The sequence below is a fragment of the Mesocricetus auratus genome, unplaced genomic scaffold (assembly GCF_017639785.1).
Source record: "Mesocricetus auratus isolate SY011 unplaced genomic scaffold, BCM_Maur_2.0 Super-Scaffold_100009, whole genome shotgun sequence".
Lineage (NCBI taxonomy): Eukaryota > Metazoa > Chordata > Mammalia > Rodentia > Cricetidae > Mesocricetus > Mesocricetus auratus.
The window spans coordinates 61,047,918-61,065,507 of NW_024429193.1; the positions used below are offsets into that span (position 1 = coordinate 61,047,918).

General features: G+C 45.3%; 1 protein-coding gene across 3 annotated transcripts in view; it reads left to right on the forward strand.

The window, feature by feature from the left end:
* The window catches only part of Prune1 (prune exopolyphosphatase 1), a 33,695-nt gene extending 16,652 nt beyond the window's left edge, over nucleotides 1–17,043 (forward strand). Inside the window, exons 4-8 of one of the 3 annotated variants that reach the window (XM_040752242.1) lie at nucleotides 1,494–1,678; nucleotides 3,208–3,366; nucleotides 4,646–4,740; nucleotides 9,595–9,753; nucleotides 15,367–17,043. In XM_040752242.1, the coding sequence (XP_040608176.1) occupies nucleotides 1,494–1,678; nucleotides 3,208–3,366; nucleotides 4,646–4,740; nucleotides 9,595–9,753; nucleotides 15,367–15,795 (1,027 nt within the window). In that variant the 3' untranslated portion in view covers nucleotides 15,796–17,043. Of the gene's footprint in view, nucleotides 1–1,493; nucleotides 1,679–1,775; nucleotides 1,931–3,207; nucleotides 3,367–4,645; nucleotides 4,741–9,594; nucleotides 9,754–15,366 lie in introns of those variants that run through there. The other 2 variants (XM_040752243.1, XM_040752244.1) reach the window with 2 other exon arrangements.
* Nucleotides 17,044–17,590: the final 547 nt, after the last annotated feature.

The window sequence follows — 17,590 nt, forward strand, 5'->3', positions numbered from 1 at the left end:
CACAACCAAAAATATAAGAAAAATATATAGTGAGTTCAAACTAAGTAATCATTCATTTTGCTGTTTTGCAACACAGGAATAATATGTTGTAGTAGACACTATAAATACCTCAGTCATGTCTATTCAACGAATGTGTGCATCTACAATAATTCTTCTTCTAATTTAGGACTAGAAAAGCTGCTAAAGAGCAATGTGAGTATGAGATTTGCCTACGTGTGTCTGGCTCCTGCTGTTCTTGCAAATGCATATTTTCCCTTGAGCACGCTGTCGTTATAGAAATGGGTACCTGAGGGCACCCATGAATTTATCCGTTAGAACCTTTTTCTGAAGTGGAAGAAGGTGACAGTTTGCATGCATCTTTCAATCAGGAAGAGGGCAGTCAGCAAACAGATCATTGTAGTGGGTGTGGAGGCCAGGGATGGCTGTCACTCTAGAGGACAGTAGGACTTGGAGGAGTAGACATGGACTAACCTCATCATACTGGAGGGAAACTGAGGGCATCAGGGTTCTGTAGAGGAGTTGACCCCTGAGCCTAGTCAACAGAGTATCCCCTGTAGGGGTGGGAAGGTGGCTGAGCGGAGTCTTCCAGGCAGAGGGGAATTAATAGAAGTGAGGCCGGGCAGGCATGAAACTGCACACTGAGTTGGGGAACTGGGACTTGTTCTGCGCAGCTGAGCATGAAATATGTGGGAAATGTAAGCCATGAATTGATGAGACTGAGGTGGGCATGGGTGATCGTGGCGGCCTTGTAGGGCCTTCTTAGGGGGATGGACTTTAGGTAGCAGAAAACTTGTTCATTATATTAATTCCAGGTCCTAACAGAATCAAGTTTTTTATTGTTTTTGTTTTCAAGTGATCACTCACAAAGTGAAGGGTGTTTTTTTTTTGTTTTTTATTTTTTGTTTTTTTTTTTTTTTGGTTTTTACGAGACAGGGCTTCTCTGTATTGTTTTGGAGGCTGTCGGTCCAGCCTGGCCTCAAACTCACAGAGATCCGCCTGCCTCTGCCTCCCGAGTGCTGGGGTTAAAGGCGTGTGCCACCACCGCCTGGCCCAAAGTGAAGGTTTTAGTGAGCCAGCCCCTAGTTGAAAAGTAGATGACTGGTGAAGAGACCTGAAACAGTCTAGAGAGGGGATACTGAGGGCATAGAACTGGAAAGGAAGGCGTGGGTAAAAGCCCTAACCTGGTGACCGCTGTGGTCTTTGATTGTCAAGAGAACAAGGTTCTCTGTTGAGTGTCAGAGTTCAATTGGAGTGACAACCCTGAAGGACAGTAACTATGTAGACATTTATAGTAGACACCTCACAAAGTTCATTACATGCCATTTAAATGCCGCTTCAGATACCACATTAAAGAGGAGTAAGGCAGGGGTAAAAGTGACCTCTATATATTTGCCTAAGACACCCACACTTTGCTTTATGGTAGAGATTGGTCTGGCAGCAGGAGCGCTCTTAAGTACTTCTCTTTCTTTCTGTTTTCTGTTAACCCTCTCCAGAACTGATGCTGCTCTGGAGGAGGCAGTAGCAGAGGTGCTGGACCATCGGCCAGTTGAGCAGAAATACTGTCCTCCCTGTCATGTTTCAGTTGAGCTGGTGGGGTCCTGTGCTACCCTGGTGGCAGAGAGAATCCTGCAGGGGGCGCCAGAGATCTTGGACAGACAAATTGCCTCCCTACTGCATGGTAATCACGGGATCGGTTTGGGTTCTTTTGCTCCCATCCCACAAGGGGCAGTGAACTTCTAGAAGCTTACAGCCACCCGCTCATCACAGAGGGTGAGGGCTCATTCTCCGTAGTTGGGCATTGTTTCACTGCCTGGGGTTTGTGTTGGAGAAAGCAGAAAGGAACCTTCGCAGATCCCATTTGCGGCTCTTAACAGAAGGACTCTCCGAAGAAACAGGAAGCGGTCTCTGCTGTCGGTTCCAGCAGGAAATGGTTGTGTGCCTGAGCAGCTCTCTTCACCTTTCCTCTCTTTTTCCATGGAGTGTGTGTGTGCTGAGACTAATTAGAGCAGACGATGCAGTCTCTTCCAGTAGTAGGGCTGTCATGGAAGACAAAATGCAGAGAGAGAAGGAGGCTATTGAATGGCTACTGGGAGGGGGAATCAGTCTGCTTTAGTGGAGTGACACTAGGAATATCAAACACATTCCAGGACAGGCTGCATTCTTAGGAGTAGTTGGCCAACAAAAAACATACCCCATGGCTTGGTTATTGGTTTTGGGGTTTTTTTCTTTTTTCTTTTCTTCTGTGTGTGTGTTTTATTTTGTTCTTGTCTTTGTTTGTTTGTTTTTTGAAACGGGGTTCTCTGTATTGCTTTGGAGGCTGTCCTGGAACTCGCTCTGTAGACTAGGCTGTCTTTGAACTCACAGAGATCCGCCTGCCTCTGCCTCCCCAGTTCTGGGATTAAAGGCGTGCGACACCAACTTTCTTTTTGTCTTTTTTTTTTTTTAAAGTTTGAAAATTTTTATGTGGATGCATGTTGTGCCTGCATGTATGCCTGGTACCCTCAGACACCAGAAGAGGTTGTCAGAGTTGTGAGCTGCCCTGTGAGTGCTGGGAATTGAACTCAGGTCCTCTAGAAGAGCAGCCAGTGCTCTTAACACAAGCCATCTCTCTAGCCCCTGCCTACTTATTTGTGAGACAGAGAGAGAACAGCAGTTAGTTAGGTGGATAGGGAGGTGGAGGCAGAGCTGGGGGAGGAAGAAGACTATGAAATTCTCAAAGAATAAATCAAAATGTAAGGTTCTGTGATGGAGTTTGACTTACAGAGGAGCTAATTCCCTCTGAGGTTATGAAATCTACAAGGCATGTTTGGGTGTTGTGTCTGCGTGTATGTCTACACAATGGACATTCCTGTTACCCAGGAGGCCAGAAGAGGGCTTCAGATCTCCTGAGACTGGAGTGTCAGTTGTGAACTGCCATGCTGGTTCTGCAACTCAAACCTGGGTCCTCCACAAGAGCAGCCGGTGCTCTTAACTGCCGAGCCATCTCTCCAGCCCTGGGCTCAGGCTTCTTGACCAGCTTCCCATGCTCTTGATTACATTTCTCTTTGGGAGGTCTCACTTAGGACATGGTCAGTTCAAGTGTATTGTTTTGTCCTTATGGGTTTGCCCTGGATGTTCCCTCTGGGTTGTGTCTGTTGGGTGTGGAATTACGAGTATGTATGCTAGTGACTGAGTGTAGGGCTCCTGCTCTTCTGTATCCCTTCATAGGCACCATCATCTTGGACTGTGTCAACATGGATGCCAAAATTGGAAAGGCAACCCTAAAGGACAGCAAGTATGTAGAGAAGCTGGAGGCCCTCTTCCCAGATCTTCCTCGGAGAGAGGACATCTTTGATTCTCTGCAAAAGGCAAAGTTTGACGTCTCAGGTATGATAGGAAGATTTTCTACATGAGAAAACCAGTGGGCAAGCTTTGAACTTCTTATCTGGAAAGCCGCCAAAACGATTTCAGAGCATTAGAATGGTTTACTCTTTATACCAGGGAGAAATGAGCGGCATACATGTTTGCCCATGAACGATCAGTTATCTGCTAGATCATTCCATCCTGAGTTTGGAAGAGGATGTTTGGGTGTTCTGTCTGCATGCATGTCTGCACAATGGACATTCCTGGTACTCAAGGAGGCCAGAAGAGGGCTTCAGATCTCCTGAGACTGGAGGTGATAGCCCATGCTGTAATCCCAGCACTGGTGAACCAAGGCAGGAAGATAGGAAGTTCAGGGCAACCTGAGCTATATAGTGAGTTAAGGATAGCTTGGCCCATGTAAGGAGACCCTATCTCAAGAATTGAAAGTTATACAGAGAAACCGTATCTTGAAAAACCAAATGAAAAATGAATGCATTTTAAAAATCCAAGACTTGGGCTGGAGAGATGGCGCAGAGGTTAAGAGCACTGGCTGCTCTTCCAGAGGACCCAGGTTAAATTCCCAGCAACATGGTGGCTTACAACCACCTATAGTGAAATCTGGTGCTCTCTTCTGGCCTACAGGCATACATAATAACTAAGTAATTTTTAAAAAACCCAAGATGTATGTGAGTATAACTGGACTCAGCTCAGAAGAGGGCACCAGTTTCTCTGAGATGTAGCGACAAGTGTAAGCAGCTGACGTGGGTACTATTTGCATGTCTGGTGCCCACAGAAGACAGAGGAGGGTGTCAGATCCCCTGGAACTACAGTTATATACAAATTTGAGCTGCACTGTGGGTGCTGGGGGTTGAACCCTGGCCCTCTGGAAGAGCAACCAGTTCTCTTCACCGCTGAGCCATCTCTCCAGCCGATGACCTGATTATTCCCTGTAACTTTAGTTACTCCTTTATAATAATCACGACTTCACTTATTGCTCCTGTTCACTGCCCCTAGGAGAAACCACTTCCCATTTTCCTTGTCTTCACCTTTATTTTTTTTCAAGATTTATTTATTATGAATATAACATCCTGAGTCCATGTCTGTCTGCACACCAGAAGAGGGCACCAGATCTCATTACAGATGGTTGTGAGCCACCGTGTGGTTGTGGGAATTGAACTCAGGACCTCTGGAAGAGCAAATCAGTGCTCTTAACCTCTGAGCCATCTCTCCAGCCCTTGTCTTCACCTTTATGGTGTTAGGCCAAGTTCCCTGTTAGAGTCCTGGTTTCCCATCTATCTTCCAGGCCTGACCACTGAGCAGATGCTCAGAAAGGACCAGAAGGCCATCTACAGACAAGGCACCAAGGTGGCCATCAGTGCGATCTACATGGATTTGGAGGTAAGAGCAGACTGCTGGCATGAGAGGGAAGGGCGCCTCCGTCGTTCATTCCCTCTCACTCTAGGTTATGCCCAGACCTCTCTAGCCTCCGTCGTTCATTCCCTCTCACTCTAGGTTATGCCCAGACCTCTCTACTTGTCTCCCTCTCCTGGAATTCTCTACAGTGCTGCTGTAACAGCTTGAGTTCTAGTTCCTCTGCATCCACTTGAGTTTTGCATCCCTACAAATCATCCTCCACAGAGTAATCAGTGATTTTGTGTATATGTGATTTTTTACAAAATATTTTTTAGGCCAGGCAGTGGTGGCACACGCCTTTAATCTCAGCACTCAGGAGGCAGAGGTAGGCAGATCTCTGTGAGTTTGAAGCCAGCCTGGTCTACAGAGAAAGTTCGAGGATAGGCTCCAAAGCAATACAGAGAATCCCTGTTTTGAAAAACCACACACACAAAATAAAGCAAAAAACAAAAATATTTTTGCAGAGCTGGAGAGGTGACTCAGTGGTTAGGAGCATGTTTTGCTCTGACACAGGGCCTGGGTTTAATTCTCAGCAGGCACATAGTGGTTTGCAGTGATCTGTAACTTTAGTTCCAGGGACTCTTAACTTTCTTGTTGGGGACTAGAGAGATGGCTCAGAGGTTAAGAGCACTGACTGCTCTTCCAGAGGTCCTGAGTTCAATTCCCACAATCACATGGTGGCTCACAGCCATCCGTAATGAGATCTGGTGCCCTCTTCTGGCGTGCAGACATACATGAGGCAAGATGTTGTATTCATAATAAATAAATAAATCTTTAAAAAAAAATTCTTGTTGGACCTCTATAGGCCCCAGGAACACACGTAATGCACTTATATACATGCAGGCAAAGCACTCATACACATAAAATAAAATAATATAAAACTTAAATATATATATATATTCTAGCCATTAACAGCTAGCTATCTCTCTAGCTCTTTCAAAATAGTTTTAAAATTACATTTATGCCATGCGTGGTGGCACATGCCTTTAATCTCTGGAGTCTCAGAGATAGGTAGATCTTTGAGCTCCAAGCCAGGTGGGACTACATAGTGAGACCCTTTCTCAAAACAAAACAAGTATTTATTGGTATTTGTGAGTGTGTACACGGCAGCACACTTATAAAGGTCAGAGGACAAGATGCAATAGTCAGTGCTTTGCTTCTACTATGTAGATTCCGGGGATTGAACTCAGGTTGGCAAACTTGGCAGCAAGTGCCTTTATCCACTGAGCTCAAGACAGGCTGGCCGGGCGTTGGTGGTGCACGCCTTTAATCCCAGTACACGGGAGGCAGAGGCAGATGGATCTCTGTGAGTTTGAGACCAGCCTGGTCTACAGAGCGAGTTCCAGGACAGCCTCTAAAGCCACAGAAAATCCTGTCTCGGAAAAAAAAAAAAAAAAGCCAGCATGTAACTTCACTGTGTAGCCCAGACTGGTCTTGAATTCAAAGCAGGCTTCCTGCTTCTGCTTATAAGAGCTAGGATTACACTCTCGAGTACTCTATCTGGCTGTAGAATGATCACTGCTCTTGTAAAGGACTCAGTTTGCAGCACCCACGTCAGACAGCCGCTAACCACTTACAGTTCCAGTGCTAGGTGTCTGGACTCACATAGACACTCTCACATATGCACAGTGAAGGCGGGTTAAAGGAAGTCCGCAAACGCCCAAATAAAGAATTAATAGACACTTATTTGGGGAACACTCACACAGTGATGGTTAAATAACCACCTCTATCTTCTGTCCCTGGAGGCCCAGTGTCTGCCCTGCAGGATCCTCTGACCACAACGCCAGAGAGTGAGAGCCAGCTCCTCTTCCTTATAAGGGGTCACACACCAAAGCCACACCCTAAGTTCACTACCACAAGTCTATTGGCAGAACAAGAGGTTACTACACACATAAAATTGTTTTTTAATCTTAGAGTGCGTGCGTGCATGTGTGTGTGTGTGTGTGTGTGTGTGTGTATCCTGAGAATATGTGTCTCAGGCTAGGTGTTTTGGCTAGCAGGGTTTCTCTGTGGCTTTGGAGCCTTTCCTGGAACTCTGTAGACCAAGTTGGCTTCAAACTCACAGAGATCTTCCTGCCTCTGCTTCCCAAGTGCTGGGATTAAAGGCCTACACTACCACCACCCATCAGTTTTGGCTAGTTTTATGTCAACTTGATACAAGCTAGAACCATTTGAGAGATGGGAACCCCAGTTGGAAAACATCCCCATAAGATGAGGGTATAGGCAAGCCCATAGGGTATTTTTTTTTTCTTTCTTTCTTTTTTTTTTTTTTTTGGTTTTTCGAGACAGGGTTTCTCTGAGGCTTTGGAGGCTGTCCTGGAACTCGCTTGGTAGTCCAGGCTGGTCTTGAACTCACAGAGATCCGCCTGCCTCTGCCTCCCGAGTGCTGGGATTAAAGGCGTGCGCCACCAACGCCCAGCTGGGTATTTTCTTAATTAGTGATCAGTGTAGGATTGATTGGTATATTGGTCCTAGGTTCTATAAGAAGCAGGCTGAACAAGCCATGAGGAGCAAGCCAGTAAGCAGCTCCCCTCCATGGCCTCTGCATCAGCTCCTGACTGTAGGTTCCTGCCCCACTTGAGTTCCTATTCTGACTTCCTTCAATGATGGACTATGATGTGGACATATAAACCAAATAAACCCTTTCTTCCTCAAGTTGCTTTTGGTCGTGGTGTTTCATCACAGTAATAGTAACCCTAACTAGGACACCAGATATGATGGCCAATACTTTTAATCCCAGTGCTTGGGAGACAGAGGCTACCCAGAGTTACATAGTGAGACCCTATTTTAAATAAGAGACTAGATAAAATAATAAACAAGATCACATCCATTCACATCTTGCTTTACTCTTTTTCATTGTGTTTCTTAGAGAATCTAAAAGCTTCCCTGTGCCTTTATCTGGCCTCTGTCCTTTATTCTGGTCTTACCTCATTCCAACCCTAATGCTTCTGGTCCCCAAGGGCATCAGTATTCATGTGCATGTACACATTTGTACTCACAAATCAAATAAATGTTTGAAAACAAAAACAACAGTCAAGGGCTGGAGAGATGGCTCGGGGGTTAAGAGAACTTGTTTTATTGTGGCAGCCCTGAGTTTGGTTCCCAGAGTGCATGGTGGCTCACCACCATCTTTAATCGAGGTTCCATGGCATCAGATGTTCCATCTGACCTCTGTGGACACATAGTGAAAGTACATGCACCCAGGCCAAACACATAAAATAAATAAATAGAAACAAACAAGTACTGCAGTTCACGTAATACAGTAGTCTCGTCGGTTGGTTGGTTGGTTGTTCAGTGCTGAGGGCATGTTGGGCAAATGCCCTGCCACTGAAACTTGATAAACCTTTCATGCCCTCCATTCGGTTATGTCAATTTCCAGGTCCCATGTGGGATCACACCCACAGTTTAAGAAACCGTGGTAGATGGCCTAATGTGGAAAACAGATATGACAACGTGAAAGGGTGGCCGTGTACCCTAACCACTGTGCAGACTGACACTTTAGAATGGCCAAGTGTAGAGGCCTGCGGAGATGGCTCAGTCTGCATCATGAGGACCCAGTTCAAATCCCCAGAACAGACAAAAGCTGGGCTGGGTACATGTGTACCTGCAACTCTTGTGTTGTGAGGGAGGAGACAGGGTCGCCGGGGCTTGTTGGCCACCACCAGCTTCACTGAGAGATGACAGGTCACCTGATGTCCTCCTCTGGTCTCTGCACACTCCCCTGCACACGCATATACACGTACATATCACATACACACACACACACACATGTACATATCACACACACACATGTACATATCACACACACACAAATTAATTAAAAGAGAAGGCCAAGAACAGAGAAAAGCCCTGATTTGAAGTAAGTAATGGTATTATATATTAGAGAAAATGCTACAAGAAAAATATTTGGGTAATACATATGGGAAACCAGGTCAGGAACCTGGAGGCAGGAACTAAACCGACAATCCTGGACGAATGCTGCTTACTAGCTTGGACTTCCTGGCTTGCTCTGACTGCTGTCTATACAACCCAGTACCTCCCCAGGGGTGGCCCCACCCACAGTGAGCTGGGCCCTCCCACTTCAATCATTAATCAAGAAAAAGCCTCCACAGGCTTGCCTACAGGCCATTGTCCCTGTTGAGGTTTTTTTCTTCCCAGATGATCCAAACTTGTTCCAACTTTGCAAAAAATCTAATTAGCATATCTGGTCACCACTCATCTTTACTTCTAATCCTTAAAACAGTTGTTTGGCTGGGCAGTGGTAGCACATGCCTTTAATTCCAGCACTCGGGAGGCAGAGGCAGGCAGATGTCTGTGAATTCGAGGCCAGCCTGGTGTACAAAGTGAATTCCAGGACAGCCTCCAAAGCTACACAGAAACCCTGTCTCAAAAACAAACAAGCAAAAGAAAACAATTGTCTGATAAATGCTGTTTTATTTCATTGAGGAAGCATAGGCCCAGGATTAGTATCACGTTTTGATCTTACTCCTAAGAGGCAATGTAATAGAGCTTTTTTTTTTTGTTTTTTTTTTTTTGTTTTACAAGACAGGGTTTCTCTGTATTGTTTTGGAGGCTGTCGGTCCAGCCCGGCCTCGAACTCACAGAGATCCGTCTGCCTCCCGAGTGCTGGGATTGAAGGCGTGCACCACCACCGCCCGGCAATAGAGCTAATTTTTAAAAGTTATTTCCCCTTTCTATCTCAATCTCCATCATAAATACTACATACTGTTTTAGTGGTGCATAAAGTGTGCATTACATGCACACAAAGCCTTCATACCAGTTTATTAGTAAGAAGATGGTCTAGCTGTAAGCTTTCATTACTTATTTCTTCCTTTCCAGGCCTTTCTGCAGCGACTGGACCTCCTGGAAGATCTCAGTGCTTTCTGCCATGAGCACAGCTATGATGCCCTGGTTGCAATGACTATCTTTTTCAACACTCACAATGAACCAGTACGGCAATTAGCTATTTTCTGCCCCCACTCGGCACTTCGAATGACAGTAAGTCTCTTTCCCATCAATCAGTGGCCCACGTGTATCTTTGTGTTCTATGGTTCTGAGCTGTAAGCCTCAAGTTGTATCTTTATACAGAAGGGGTGTGTGTGTGTGCGTGTGTTTATGTGTCCATATGAGTATGTGTACAAGTGTGTGTGGGTGCCCATGGATGCCAGAAGAGGATTTTAGATCCTTTGAAGCTAGAGTAACATAGCCACCCAAAATGGATGCTAGAATCCAATTTTCCTCATGGTTGAGCAAGTGCAATCTCTCCAGTCCTAATATAGCTCATGTGTGTGCCCGTGTGGGAGTCAGAGAGGAGCTTGCAGGATTCAGTTCCCTCCTGTCTACTCTTGTGGATCTCGGGGTCACACTCAGAAGGTCAGCCTGGGCAGCAAGTACCTTTGTTGGCCCTATTTTTGTTTTTGAGACAGGTTGTCCTTGAACTCACAACAATCTTCCTGTCTTAACCTCTTCAGTGCTGGATGTGAACACCCATGCCTACCTAACTAGGATCTCATAGATGAGGACCCAGGCCCCTTGCCTGTTTTTTTTTTGTTGTTTGTTTGTTTTGTGTTTTTTGTTATTGTTTTGTTTGTTTGTTTGGTTTGGTTTGGTTTGGTTTTTGTTTTTAGGCATGATCTACAAGGGACTAGCCTCTAATCCCAGCACTCGGGAGGCAGAGGCAGGCGGATCTCTGTGAGTTCGAGGCCAGCCTGGTCTACAAAGTGAGTTCCAGGACAGCCTCCAAAGCTACAGAGAAACCCTGTCTCGAAAAACCAAAAAAAAAAAAAAAAAGATTAGACAACAATTTCTGCTTAGAAGGAGCTTGAGTCAAACTCTGGTTAGAAGGAAATGTCAACCTGGAGTTGCAACTTGCTCTTACTGGGCATGCTGACCCAGGCCTCTAGCCCAGTGGTACGTAGTAACAGTAAAACAATTCTGTAAAGAGAAGCCTTCCCGCCAGCCTGGTTCCATGGCCGCATCAGTCCCAAATAAACACACAGGAGGCTATGTTAATTAAGAAACTGTTGGCCATGGGCTGGAGAGATGGCTCAGAGGTTAAGAGCACCGATTGCTCTTCCAGGGGTCCTGAGTTCAATTCCCAGCAACCACATGATGGCTCACAACCATCCACAATTCAATCTGGTGCCCTCTTCTGGCATGTAGGCAGAACACTGTATGTGTAATAAATAAATCTTTAAAAAAAAAAAAAAAAAGAAACTGTTGGCCTTGCCGGGCGTTGGTGGCACATGCCTTTAATCCCAGCACTTGGGAGGCAGAGGCAGGCGGATCTCTGAGTTCGAGGCCAGCCTGGTCTATAGAGCTAGTTCCAGGACAGCCTCCAAGACAATACAGAGAAACCCTGTCTCAAAAAACCAAAAAAAAAAAAAAAAAAAAGAAGCTGTTGGCCTTGCTTGTTTCTTACTGGCTAGCTCTGACTTATGTATTTATCCCATAATTGTTAATCTAAGTATTTCTCTAACCGGAGAACTTTCCGGGCTTCTTATCCCTATGGCGGTTACATCTCGACTTTCTGTGTTTCTCCTCTACTCCCACCTATCTTGGTTCCCTATTGGCCAACAGTGCTTTATTGACATATACACAGGACTTCATCATCTCCTCTTTTCTGTCTAAACAAAAAGAAAGGTCTTAACTTTAACATAGTCAAATTATATATAACAGAACAGTTACCAAGTAAGAACACAGTTACAACATTTTGTCTATCAACATTTAGCACGATTTAAAGAAAATGTCATCTATCCCATCCTTGTGAGTCCAAAGTCCTATATGTAGCTTATCTTATATCATAACTAAGGAAAACTATAATTATAGCTATCTGTCTTCAACTCTTATCAAAGACCACAGAAGGATAATATATAAATACTAGGATTGACAGAGACATCTTGCTGCCTGGAGAGTCACCCGAGTTTCTCTGTAATGTTGGGGCATCCATCTTCAACCCATAGGCCACAATGTGTCCAGAAGACTTCTCAGCAAAGCAGGAAATTTCAAACTGTCCATCTGCATTGGCAGTCTGTCAGTCATTTTTCTGTGTCCTGCAGAAAGTCTCGTAGACTCTTCCATGAAGCAGGAACCCTGAAGGACTGTTTGAGGTCAGCAGTCACTTTCCTGTGGGTCCTGCATGTCCAGTTTATACAGCAACAGTCAAGCAGTCCAGGCAAGAGCAGTTTCTTGCCTAAATGGCTAATCTTGCCACGTTGAAAGCAAACTCCATAACGAGTCTCTTTGATGCCCATCTTCCTCTCAGACGTAATAGGTGTTGCCAGGAGCAGACATTTCTCATTGTCAAGAAAAACCTAAAACATTTTAAATGCCATTTTCTGAAGGTCTTTGAAAGGTTTAAGACTGTCTATCTCAAATATATTTCTGTATATCTAGAAAACCTAACTTACCTAACTATAAGTTCTGACTATTATAAGTATCTATAGTCTGTATTTAATTATGCATTTTTTTTTTGTTTTTTTGTTTTTTCGAGACAGGGTTCTCTGTGGCTTTGGAGGCTGTCCTGGAACTAGCTCTTGTAGACCAGGCTGGCCTCGAACTCACAGAGATCTGCCTGACTCTGCCTCCCGAGTGCTGGAATTAAAGGTGTGCGCCACCAATGCCTGCATTATTTTTTAAAAGATCAGTATAAGCACAATATTTAATCAAGAGGAGAAATATACACATCACAAAATTGACCTTGAATTTGTATCAATAAATGAAAAACCATACCAATACAAAGAATTCATTTCCATACCATAATCCCCTTTTTCCTTTAAAACCAAGTATAAGCAATCCCATTTAAATGAAAACAAAGATTTATAGACAAGATGGGAATTAGGACATCGCTCATACCAAACTGCTTCGTGCTGGAAGGGGGCGCCGTTCATACCATGGGGATCATGAGAAAACTCAGAAACCTGTATAAGTCCTTATTTTTAGGGTCTGTAAAGCTCCATCATCTTAGCTGTTTCAGTTGTTGGAACACCTGCTCCACTGCTTCCGGGGGTCTTGGTTCATCAAACCACAGAAGCCTGGAAGGAATCCTCAGCTTTTCATTTTCTGTAGAAACATAAACAAATACTCTTTTCCCAAGTAACATATCCTTATACTTAAATTTTGAAGTCAAGGCATTTTCAAAAGATATAAGTTGAATTAATTCAGCAGCATTTATAATCAAGTGTATTTTAGCAGTTTTTCCTTCCTGAGCAATCAAAAAACTGAAAAACACAATAGCATAAAGTATCCAGACTCTCTATGTATTTTCCATCTTTACGTGGCTTATTTATTTATCTATATTATTACTGTATTTCTTTTCCTTTTATTTCTTCATTTCTCTGAGACAGGGTTTCTCTGGAAATCTGCCTGCCTCTGCCTCTGCAGCAATCCTACCGGCTTGTGCCACCACAGCCGGCTTCTCTATTTATTTACCACTATGTCGTTTCTTTTTCTCTCTCAATCTTACGTATATTTTTAAACACACTGTAAACATTTAGAGGTTTTTCTTCATCCAAGTCTGACTTTACTGTAAATCTTTATGTTTTTCTGTCCAGTGTCTTATCTGTTAAAACCGCGGCTGTTTAAACTGCAGTTTTTCCAAGATGGCGGGCATAAGCGTGATTCCAGCTCACCGTCATAGTCTATACTGACATCCAGCAAAAGCTGCCGGCCTAGAGATGTGGTCACTGCCACTTCTAGCTGTACATACACACAAAAGCCTAAGGGCTACGGCCAGGTGTGGTTGCTCACAACTGTTCTCCCAGCAATAGGGGTCAGGCAAGAGAATACCATGAGTTGGAGTCTAGCCAGGTCTATGTAGTGTGAGACCCTACCTCAGAAAAACCTTCAGAGAGAGCCTGAGGATTTGGCTCAGTGGTGGAGTGCTCATATAACCACCAAAGAAAAAAACACAAAACACAACAACAACAACCACACAAAAAACCTAAAAGAAAATCAGTTCTTTCTCTGCATTGTCTTGGGAATTTATGAACAGAAGAGAAGACCCAAGAGTGAGGCACTGCCCTAGTCTGTGTGAGGTCCCAGATTCAATCCCCAGCACTATAGAAAGTAAAAGAAAAGGGGCCACACCCACTCCTACACACACACACACACACACACAGTAGGAAGCTTTTCAGTTGTGCTCCCTCTGGAAACCACGCCCCAGATAAGTGCTCTCTGGGGACCAGGTCAGCTCCTTTCCCGACCGTCCTGATCTCTGATGGCTCTGGGTTGCCTGTGCTGTGAATACAAGGACGGTGCAGCCGGAAGTTCTGTGTGCCCGGGAGACTACGTTTGCCCTTTGCTGCCACTTCCTGTTTGTTCCCTCCAGAGGGCTAAGGAGAGAACGAGGGCTTATCATCAGGTAGACATGTTCTTCTGTCTGGGGCTCCTACCTGCTTGCCCTTTGAGCTAAGTCAGAGGACTTAGAGTCTTGATGGCACAGTGGCCATTAGCTTCCTAAGGCAGAGCCCATGCTCTGGACACATGGCTCCTAATAGGCATGCTAAGGTAAGGACTTTGGCTATAAGAAAGTACCCTCTGCCTGCGGAATCCACCCTCCACCATGCTGTCTGGTGACAGTAACTGTCCGTGTTCTTTGTGATGGGAGGCAGGACCCTTTTACAGTCCACTGCCATCTTTCCCTTTCCCCCGTTAGGGGTGGAATAACGCATTCAGAGCACCGATGGTAACAGTTCCGGGTTCCCGCGTCAGTTTGCTTCATATAAACTATGACCTGTTCAATGTCACGTTAGTTTCCATAACTGAATATAGTAGCTGTACCGATGTAACGAGATATTTGTAAACGTCCAGATGGGCGGCGTGTTTGGCCTGATCCCACCCTCATTCTGCTCTGTTTGTTTGCCTAGTCCTGTGATTCCTATGTGGGTGCTGGTCCTGTCCTAGCTAAAGAGCATGCATACACATGGATATGCACTGCATTACATTTAGTGCCAGGGATCATGGGATCCGTTTCAGATTCTGCCATTATTCACATGATTCCACTCAGGGAGGGGGATAGCACATGTCTTTAATCCCAGCACACAGAAGGCAGAGGCAGGAGGATCTTTGAGTTCCAGGACAGCCATGGCTACACAGTAAAACCCTGTCCTGAGAAAAAAAAGAAAAGAAAACCTCTGTGCACTTTGATTTCTTCATTAATGAAACAAAAAATGTCATCTAAATAAATGTTCCAGCCATGCAGAGTGTCTTATAATATCAGCACATGGGAAGCTAAGGCAGGGGGATTATGATGCACTCAAGGCCAGCTTGAGCTACTTAGTAAGTTCCAGGGCTGCAGTAAGTGTTGAGGCCTTGTGTCAAAAAAAAAAAAAAAAAAAAAAAGCCTGTGGGGAGGTGGTCTGGGAATGTGAATCATCTGGTGGCATGCTTGCTATATATGGTCCCAAGCACCTCACTGTGGTGGCACACAGGTAACCTCGGCACTCAGAAGGATGGGGTGGGTGTATCTCTGTGGGCTTCAAGCCAGCCAGGGCTACATAGTGAGACCCTGTCTCAACAAACATGGGAACAAACAACTTTTCACCTCTGTTGGAAACCTCAGCTCTTTGCCATGCCGCATTTCGCATCATCCCCTGTTCTTGTCTTCCATAGATCTGTGGGGTCCTGGAACAGTCCACCTCCCCACCCCTGAAGCTGACCCCTATTCCAAGCATCTCTCCTGACCTCCAAGCCTATCTTCAAGGCAACACCCAGGTCTCTCGGAAGAAACTTCTGCCTGTGCTCCAGGAAGCCCTGTCAGCATATTTTGGCTCAACAAAGATGCCTTCAGGGCAGCCTGGGGTAGTGGGTGTGTCCAGGGAGCAGGTGGACAAGGAATTGGACAGGGCAGGTAACTCCCTGATTTCCGGACTGAGTCAAGATGAAGAGGACCCTCCGCTGCCCCCCACGCCCATGAACAGCTTGGTGGATGAGTGCCCTCTGGATCAGGGGCTACCTAAGCTTTCAGCCGAGGCTGTCTTTGAGAAGTGCAGTCAGATCTCACTGTCCCAGGCTGCCGGAGCCTGCCCATCAAATAAGTGACCGTGGGGTGGGAGTGTGGAGGGGGTGAGCGCCCGCCTCAGGTGCATGTTGTGAGATGTTGACCACTTCAGCTACCCTGTCTATTGCTCCAGGGTCTGGTACACTGTTCTCATAAAACTGGGAGGAAAGAAAGCAGCTGCTGTAAGAATGGCTTTCTGCCTCTCCTATCCGGTCTCTACCAGTCAGACGAGTTTTATTTAATGCACTGATTTTCCTTACTCTGTTTGCCATGGGTACGGTGTGATGTCACTGTCCTCAGGACTGAAGGAATGTTGGCCACATCTACGTGTCTTCCGAAGACTGTGAGCAGAGCCAGTATCTGTCATGAAACCAATTAACTACTTGTCTCCATGAATTCACCATTTCATTTTTTAAAAGTTCTTTTTGAGACAGAGACCCATGTAGCCCAGGCTAGCCTGTATGTGTCTTAGGCTAGCCCTCAACTCCTAATCTTCCTGAGTGATGAAAGTATAGTCATGTATTAGCATGTCTGGCTAACCTCTTGTCTTGAACACAGGACTGGATTTCCTATTTCTTTGGCTCCTTCTGTCCTAAAGTCACAGGAAGACTGAAGAGACCCTGAGGATCTGAGGTTCTTGGGTTCAAGCAGCACCCAGAACAGCTGTAGTACCTCATAGCATTTTTTGCCCGAGGGCAGAACTTGATTGGGCCATGGACATCCCCTGCCTCAGTGGGTCTGGCAGGTTCTTGTCTTTACTGGTTTTGCTCATGCTAAAGAAAGCATAATGTCTTCTGGTGAGCCGTTTCAATGTTCTAGGTCTCATTTCCCATGTGTAAATGAGCGTTAGGAGTAGATGTTCCCTGGTATTCTGTGACCTGCCTCTTCCTGTCATCCTTTCTCTCCTCTGCTTCTTTGTATCTTTCCTTTGGTCTTCCCTGGGAGTGCTCAGGGTCACTGGATTGTGTGTGTTTATGTGTGATTGTACCAAGGGACTTAGCCTCATGTAGCATGTACAGGGATATACAGTGACCCAGCAGCGAGCGCTTTCCCAGTGACTTGTCTGCATGTGTAGTCTCTCCCTTTCCCCGTTCTTACCCCATATAAGCTGGAAACATTATCGACAGACTGTAGGGTGTGTGGTGGTTTGGGCAGTCTGACTTCACTTTAGGGTAGCTGTTGGGAAAGTGAAATTTGGTGCCATCACTGAACCAAAGGGATTGTGTCCTGTAACTTTGGTACTTGGTTTTGCATTTTTGTTTTGTATTAAATACTTTATTCCTGTTTGAGGTCTCGTCTCTTTTTGAAAGGATAGTCGGGACTTCCCTCTGATAATGGCTACACCTCCGACAGACTCCTTTCCCATTCTCCCATTCCTGCTCCGTTGACTCAGCTATAAGTTGTCTCTGTTCGTCCTCAACCTTTCCTTAATTCCTGTTCCCAGAGATTTCCTTAAAATATTCAGTTGTGGTCTCAGGTTGGTTTTTGAGACAGGGGTTCTCTGTGTATCCCTGAACTTGAACTCCCTCTGTAGACCATGTTGACCTCAAACTCAAGATCCATCTGCCTCGGGCCTTCCCAGTGCTGAGATTAAAAGCCTGTGCCACCACCGCCTACCCTGTTTCGTTATTTTTCTTGAGACAGCCTCCCAAACTGCCTTGCTTATCAAGTAGCTGAAGCTAACCTCTAATGTTCCTGCAGAAGCTTCTCCCATGTTGGAATTACAGATGTGACATGCCTTACTTGTCTCTTCTTGTTTCCCTTATGCTGAAAAAGAAGGCCCAACATGAATTTAAAACCAAAATAGTTCCCAGCTTTGCCTGAATGTGTGTGGTT